The sequence below is a fragment of the Engraulis encrasicolus genome, unplaced genomic scaffold (assembly GCF_034702125.1).
Source record: "Engraulis encrasicolus isolate BLACKSEA-1 unplaced genomic scaffold, IST_EnEncr_1.0 scaffold_96_np1212, whole genome shotgun sequence".
Classification (NCBI taxonomy): domain Eukaryota; kingdom Metazoa; phylum Chordata; class Actinopteri; order Clupeiformes; family Engraulidae; genus Engraulis; species Engraulis encrasicolus.
The window spans coordinates 17,511-25,404 of record NW_026946324.1 but is presented as its reverse complement, the minus strand read 5'-3'; the positions used below and the strand labels follow the sequence as shown (position 1 = coordinate 25,404).

At 40.0% G+C, this 7,894-nt stretch overlaps 1 protein-coding gene across 1 annotated transcript; it reads left to right on the top strand.

The window, feature by feature from the left end:
* Positions 1 to 1,139: 1,139 nt before the first annotated feature.
* On the top strand, positions 1,140 to 2,109 carry LOC134445062 (GTPase IMAP family member 7-like). The gene is made up of 2 exons (XM_063194177.1): positions 1,140 to 1,188; positions 1,388 to 2,109. The coding sequence occupies exons 1-2, from the start codon at positions 1,140 to 1,142 to the stop codon at positions 2,107 to 2,109; spliced, it is 771 nt and encodes a 256-aa protein (XP_063050247.1).
* Positions 2,110 to 7,894: the final 5,785 nt, after the last annotated feature.

Here is a 7,894-nt window from a genome sequence, read left to right as displayed (position 1 = left end):
TTTTATATAAATGACAATGTACTACTATACCAAGGGTAAAATCTTGTAATGTAATTTCTCAAAACATGAATTTCTCCATGCGCCAATGTCATACTTTAGTAGGCCTAATTGTTTTGCATTTACGCCACGTGAATTTCCAAAAAATGGCCTGTGTGAAATGCCCCCGCCCCCACCAACACAAAAATCCCGGCTGCCCCCATAGTTTCCAAAATTTATGTGGGAAACACTGAGTCATGACATTGCTGAAGTTACAATTAGAAGAAAGCAGCACTTACTGTTACTGGTACTGTCGTCCTCAGTAAGGACACGGAGGATGAGAGTCGCAAATCGCTACAGTGTGTCTTTATACTCACACAAACACATGGGTGTGTCACAACATCCACAGCATGATATAAGGCACCTGGGAGCCAGAGACAAAGAGTCTGACGCACAAATACCTTGAAAGAGAACCTTCATATAATACGATAAGGCTATTTTTTTCCAGTGTGAACATGATTTGGTAAGTGCAAAAATTAACGCAACTCCTTTAAAGTAACAACAGTAAAATAGCATTAGGCCTACATTTTGCTGCTGTGTAAGAGGATCCAGTGTCTACTAATACTATACTAATACTAAAACTAATACTATAGTAATAATAAAACTAATACTTCCTATCTGAAATGTAATCAAACAAAAGCAGCCTATTCAATGTGATCTGATTGAATTGGTGACTAACAAGCCCGCATGTTTGTATATGTAAGAAGGAGATTTTTTAAGTGTTTATAGTCTGCTGTTTGCCTTGCCTGTATGAAGGACAGTTGTTTTATCAATTTAATGAATGTAAAGTATTCGTGGAATCTTAAGACCCCGTTTCCAAACTACTGTGGTGTCATTAGTTCATAACCCTTGTAGGTTTTTTGTTATACAGGGGGTCCTTCTGTAGTATTAGTATTTTGTATTTGGTGAAAATACTAAAGTACATATTAAATAAAGTTAAAAAAAAATGAAAATAATTGTAACCTAAAGACTGAAGATCTTCATGAAGAGACAATTCTGCTTCAAAGAGACCAACATATTACTAAAGTCTCTCTCTCTCTCTCTCTCTCTCTCTCTCTCTCTCTAGAGATCAATTCGGTTTTGACCAAATTGCTAAACAAAAAATGGGTAATTCCCCCCCATCAACTCCAGCACCCCCATCAATTCCAGCAGGTATGATCTAGAAAGTGTAAAAGTGAATAATATATTACACAAAGTGACATTTACATATTCATAGGGTTGGGGTAATCTTTTGGTTAAGATAAATTCACAAAATCATTTTTTGTGCTCTTTCAAAGCCTTTTAGACATTTAAAGCCTTATATCCATGCTTGGCAATTCCCTGTCATCAATTTAAAAAAAAAAAATTCTAGGTCCACCCCTGAGGATTGTCCTGATTGGGAAAACTGGAGTGGGGAAGAGTGCTGCAGGGAACACCATTCTGGGGAGAGAAGCATTTGAGTCAGAGACAAGTGCAAATTCTGTTACACATGATTGTAAACCAGCATCAATTGAAGGGGAGCGGGAAATACTGGTTGTTGATACTCCTGGTATATTAGACACGGATGAGGATCAGACAGAGACAATTAAAGAAGAGATCCTGAGATGCATCAAGGTCTCTGCACCAGGCCCCCATGCCTTCCTGCTGGTCATATCTGTCAGCCGCTTTACCAAAGAGGAGCGCAATGCAGTTAAGGCCCTTCAGGAGCTTTTTGGAGAGAAGGCAAAAGATCACATGATCGTCCTCTTCACACATGGGGATGATCTGAATGGTAAACCAATCAATGAGTTTGTGCGAAAGGGTAATCCAAAGCTACAAGAAGTTATTAGAAGCTGTGGAGCGAGGTACCATGTGTTTGACAACAAGAGTAAGGACAGGACCCAGGTAGTAGAGTTAGTCAAGAGAATAGATGAGATAGTAGCAGCTAATGGTGGAGAACCCTTTTCAGAAGAGATGTATAGAGAGACAACCAGAATAATGAGGGAAAGGCAGCTTGCCTGGGATTCACCCCAGATTGATCAACATTTGTCCTTCCTTGCTCCCCTCCTGCAGAGGGTTATCTTATTTCAGCACATTCTCAATGAGGAAGGTTGAATTTTGTTTATTTTACTTCTTCTTTGTCAATTCTATATTAATGGAATAAAAAATATAAAATGATCTATAATTTATTTTTGTTTTGATGCACAACATTGCATTCTTAATGGTTTGAAAAGGTGTTTAAATCATGCCATGCCTCTGTGCTTGAGTTACTAATCACTGTATGATACTACATGCAAGTCTTATAATAAACAATTTGTAACGTTGTCACTGTGTCAGTTTCAATGGTATGGGGCTAGTTCACAACCAAAGAATGTGAAGCAGCTTTGAACTGTTTTAATGGCATCTTCAGTCTTCATCATTCTACTGAATCATGACAAAAAGAATATATGTACATACACATACATACAGTCTGTCACAGATTTGTAAGTATACCTTCTCATAGACAACATTAAAGAAATTTCACTTTGAGACAATGAGTAGTAACCTGTGTACAACATACCGTATATAACCGCTTCAATGTGTTGGTCACTCAAAAAAATACAGCCATTAATGTTTGAACATGTACCCATTAAAGTGAATACACCCTAGCTCCCCCATACTCAAATAGCGGCTCGCGAGCCATTTGTGGCTCGCGGGGCATCTATTTTTGGCTCTCGAATAATTTTGAAAAATTAAAAAAAAAAAAATTTATTTTTTTTTTGGTCCGATCGCGCTGTCGGCTCTTATTTTGAAATCGCGCCACAGACGCAATGAAGAAGCGTGCCGTGCCCCGCCCCCTCAGGCAGTCTCTCCCTCTTTGTGTCAGTCACTGCAGGCTCCGGACAGAAGCACCTACGAGGGTGGCATCAGAGGTTGTGAGGTAGACTACAAGGGAAGGACTGTATCAGAGCCTGTAAATAAATTATTCACAAAGTTCTCTATGCATCGTTTTTGAAAGTAATGGTCCACATTTGATTGCAAACAGTGTGTTAGGACTTCGAATTGGTTTAGCAGTAGCTGTAGCTAGTTGCTAACACAAATGAAGGCAAACTGTGTTTGAGCTCTGCTGGCAGCTAACTATTGGTAGCCTATTAAAAACGAATTGCTTAATAAACTTTTCACAGTTTTAAACAGTCCCCAAATAGTTCGTTTGGAATGCAAAGAGCCTCATAAGACTGCAAACAAAGTTATGAGCACCAACTTGACAATTTATTATTGGCTTTTGCATTTAATCAACATGGCATCAAATGTGCCATTTTCTTGTTGACAAAACCTGGTGTTCTCCTATCTATGTGTCCTCTTTGTTGGGTCCATTATTGCTTCTGATTCTCATTATGCATGTGAGAGCTGCATAAACAAAGTCATAATAAGCAACATGTGTTTCAAAAAGTCTTCAGGCTTATTGGTTTTCTCACTAAGAACTAAATCTTTATGAACGTAGTCTGCAAATATAGGCTAACAGATAATCTTATGTCATTAAAAAAAAATACTGAATGGTGGGTGGCAAGGCAGGCACCTCACCCCACAATGCAGGCCCTTTATGAGAGAAATGTTCTCCCATCCTGTCACTAGAAACTAAATATCTGCTGTGGGTGTGAGTGCGTGTGTATTGTGCTTACAAAAGACTTATCATGTTTTGTTTTATTTTATTCATTTATTTATTCATTTATTTATTTTGGGTTTGGGGGTCGTGTCGGCCCGGCCCGGCCCTTTATTGGGAGGAATTTTGAAAAACTGGCTCTCGGGGACTTTTAATTGAGTACCCCTGCTCTAGGTTAAAATCCCATATGAGAGTGTCTGCCCACAGGGGCGCCTGGAGCCGTACGGCCGTACGCACTGTGCGTACCTTCACCAGTGGAGGAAGTTTAAAATATATATATATATATATATATATTACGCCTATTGTGTCTTCTATGAATGTTGTGACAATGCAGCATATTATAAGAGAAGAAGCAGCATTAAGCAAATTAAAGAGCAGAGACTATTAAGCACTAAGACTAGTAAGCACTATTAATTTACAAAGGCAGAAAGCCTGCTTTTTGCTTCTGTGCGTAAAACTTGCGCGCTCCTGAAAAAAAGAAAGATACAGAACAAGTTCTAGTTCCATCAGCGGAATTCTAACTTGAGCGGCTACATCCAGTCAGACATAGCCCGTTAATTTCGCAAATGCATTCAGGGAAACCTGTCGAAGCCCTCCGTCGTGGATTCTGGTGTCGGAAAATCGTGCGGAGGGGTGGGAAGCCCTTTTCCGTACCCCTACCCATCTGTCTGAACATGAATCGGGATGCCACTACGCCTACACGTGGAAGCGCAAAACGGAGGCAACAGGCTGTGCCAAAGTTTAAGCCAAACATTTTCTTAGTTCAAATAGAATGTCTCTGCTTTAACCATGTCACTGCTTTGAACACGCCTCTACACAAGGTCGTTGGAGCTGCTCAAAGTTGATTGCTTCTCGACAAAGTGGGTGGAGTTCCAGAGTTTTCCGGAGCTCAGAAAATACTTGCCTTGCTCTTGACCTGACTAGTAGCAACGCCGAAGGTCTTGTGTCAAAGCCAGGGCTGTGTTTCCCAAAAAATCTTACGTAGTACATAAGCCTAACGGTGAATCCCATTACACCCCTTAGCCCTACGCCATCCCCTTTGCCTCCGTTTTGTGCGTCCACGTGTAGGCGTAGTGGCATCCCGATTCACGTTTCCACCCCTCCGCGCGGAGATTTTCAGACACCAGACTCCACGACGGAGGGCTTCGACAGGTTTCCCTGAATGCATTGCAAATTCATTGAAAAATTGGCGGCAAGCCGCGGCACCCACAACAGCACACAAGTTTAAGGATTTTCGCCGCAATTGACGGTTTTGAAGTGGTAGTAATTATTCCATTGTACTAAGACTAAGTTTAACATTGTCCTAATGTGTGATGGCCCTTTTCTCCGTGAAACGCATATGAAAAAAAACGCTATTAACGTCAACCTAATGCATGGAATCAGTGACAGCTGTGAGTGTCATTCCTTGATTGTTGAAGCGATATCCCAATTCGTAGCGGTTGCGTTTCAAGCCCTACACCTTACAGCTTTGTTGGAAAGCACGAGGGGCATGGGGAAGGCGTAGGGATAGGGGTAGAGATTAGTAATGGGAAAGGCCCCAAGTAGTACTTAAAGGACCAGTTTAGTCAATTTCAAGTTTCAACATGCAGTTGTAATGCTCACACTACCCTGGACTTGTCAGTACCTGAGGTTTTTTTTTTCTTCTTCAGCCTTTTCCGAGATCTTGGTCATTGTAATGGGGGCAGCGCTTTGTTTACATTTCATTTTTTCTTTTATTACCAAAAACATCCAAAAGGTTATCAGCAGACAACTAGCAAACAGTGATACCTTTTGGGAAAATATTTGGAGTAGGCCTATGTTATTTTTTACAAAATGTAACAAACGCTGCCCCCATCAGAATAGCTCATATCTCGGAAAGGGCTTAGCTGAAAAATGTGGCATCACCGGGTACTGACAAGTCAAGTGTAGCGTGAGCAATACAACAGCATATCGAAATTGACTGAGCTGGTCCTTTAAGTATGAGGTGCCCCTTTGGCCATTTATCAGAAATAAGTCTCACATCATCATCACTAAAAGTTTATACATGCACCATTTTTCCTCGCCCATACACTTGGCGCAACCATTTAATTTGCATGTGCGAGAAAAAATATTTTATGTAGGCCTATAGAAGGAATGTATGCATAAACATTTAGTGATGTGGTATATTGCCTAGGAGGCCCTTTATACTTAAGTACTACTTAGGCTTAAGTACTACTTAAGGGATTTTGGGATCTCTCAGAATTCCGTGGAATGGACACCGACCTTTGGGACACGGAATCCGTGTCAGTTTCACAGATTTTGCCAAAATTCTGTGCTCCTGGACATGACATTGTTTTCCATGATTGACACACGGAAGTGCTTTCTATATTCCCAACACTGTGTTAAGTCTATCAGTAGAAGAAAATAGATACCAAATGTTAATCCTAAACAAAATAATGCTATAGCAATTTAAGTTGTGCCCACAGCAAAGCCCTAACCTGTCAGTAAAGACATATTTTTGTGAAATAATACCTTTTCAAGTTGGTTGATAGGCTATCAAATTCAAGTAATAAACGAACGAATAGCTGTGCCCAGACCATTACATTGCATTGCATTGCATTTGACAGACGCTTTATAACCAAAGCGACTTACAAACGAGGACGTAATCATAGCCAACATCACAAGCAGATACGAAGTGCACAGGAAATGTGCAGAACAACAATTGCAGATACAAAGAAGGTTTTTTTTTTTAAGTAGAGTAGACACACACACATACACATCACGTCAGGAGTCTGGCCTGGGACAAGGGCAGCGAAGACATTCTTCCAGCAACATGAGGCTTTAGTAAGTCCTTCAGATAAACTGGCGCCGTTCCTGTGATGGTTTTGTAGACCAAAACAATCCCTAACCTAACCTGTCAGTAAGAAATGTATTTTTTGAGAAAAAAAATATTTGAAATAAGAAAAATCCTGAGAAAATGCAAGACTGTGGAAACATAGAGCTCTGCGAATAAAGAGAAAGCACTTCCGTGTGTCCATCACGGAAAACAATTCCGTGTCCAGGGGCACAGAATTTTGTATGAAGCTCTTTGTCAGCCTGGTGGTATGGGAGCGCAGGCACCTCTACCTCTTTTCAGAGGGCAGGAGACAGTACATGAACAGCATTGAGCATTCCGGTTTCAAATTTTTAAAAAATGTAGCCAAGTGGAACTTAACCGTTTAGGGAATTATCAACAATAATAATTACCACTTTGATATATAAAATGCCTACACCAATATGACTACGCCACCGGGGGAATTTCACCCCCAGAATGTGCTTCAACTCTAGCAAGTCATCACAGGTTTGTAAGGACCACAGACAAGGAACAATGGTGAACCATTGAATTGTTCTTTTAATAATAATAATAATAATAATAATAATATATATATATATATATATATATATATATATATATATATATATATATATACAGTGAGTCCAATAAGTATTTGATCCCTTGCTGATTTTGTTGGTTTGCCTACTAACAAAGACATGGTTAGTCAATAAATGTTATGATAATATGTATTATAATATGGAGAGACAGAATATCAAAAAGAAAATCCAGAAATTAACTTGAGAGAATATATATTAATTTATTTCCATTTCATCGAGCAAAATAAGTATTTGATCCCCTGCCAACTGATTACAGTTCCAGGCCCACAGATCAGATGGGCACTTCCGATCAACTTGTCATCTGAATGAAAGACACCTGTGCATACTAACGTGCATAAAAGACACATTTAATCAGCAGAATCAGTCCATAGTATGAGTGAATCAGTCACACTCCAACCTCACCATCATGGGAAAGACCAAAGAGCAGTCAAATGATATCAGGGACAAGATTTTAGACCTGAACAAAGATTAAATGGGCTGCAAAGCCACAAGAAAGAGACTGGGTATTAATGACCCAGCTGTTGATGCATTTCTTCCAAAATGTGAGGAATACGAAATGACTATCCATCAGCCTGTCTGGGGTTCTATACAAGATTTGACCTTTTGTAGGGATTTGATAACCATGAGAACAGAAAGAAAGCACCCTAGACTTGTACGGGATGAACTAGGCAATGATATCAAAGCTACTGGGACCAAAATCACTGAGAAAACTACTGGTAGAACTTAATGCCACAGAGGTTTAAAATCCTGTAGTGCGCACATGGTACCTCTACTTCAGAAGGAACCTGTGCAGTCCCACCTGAGGTTTGCCAACGGACATCAGGCTGGTTTAGGATATGATAAGGAGGTGCTGTAGTCAGATGAAACCAA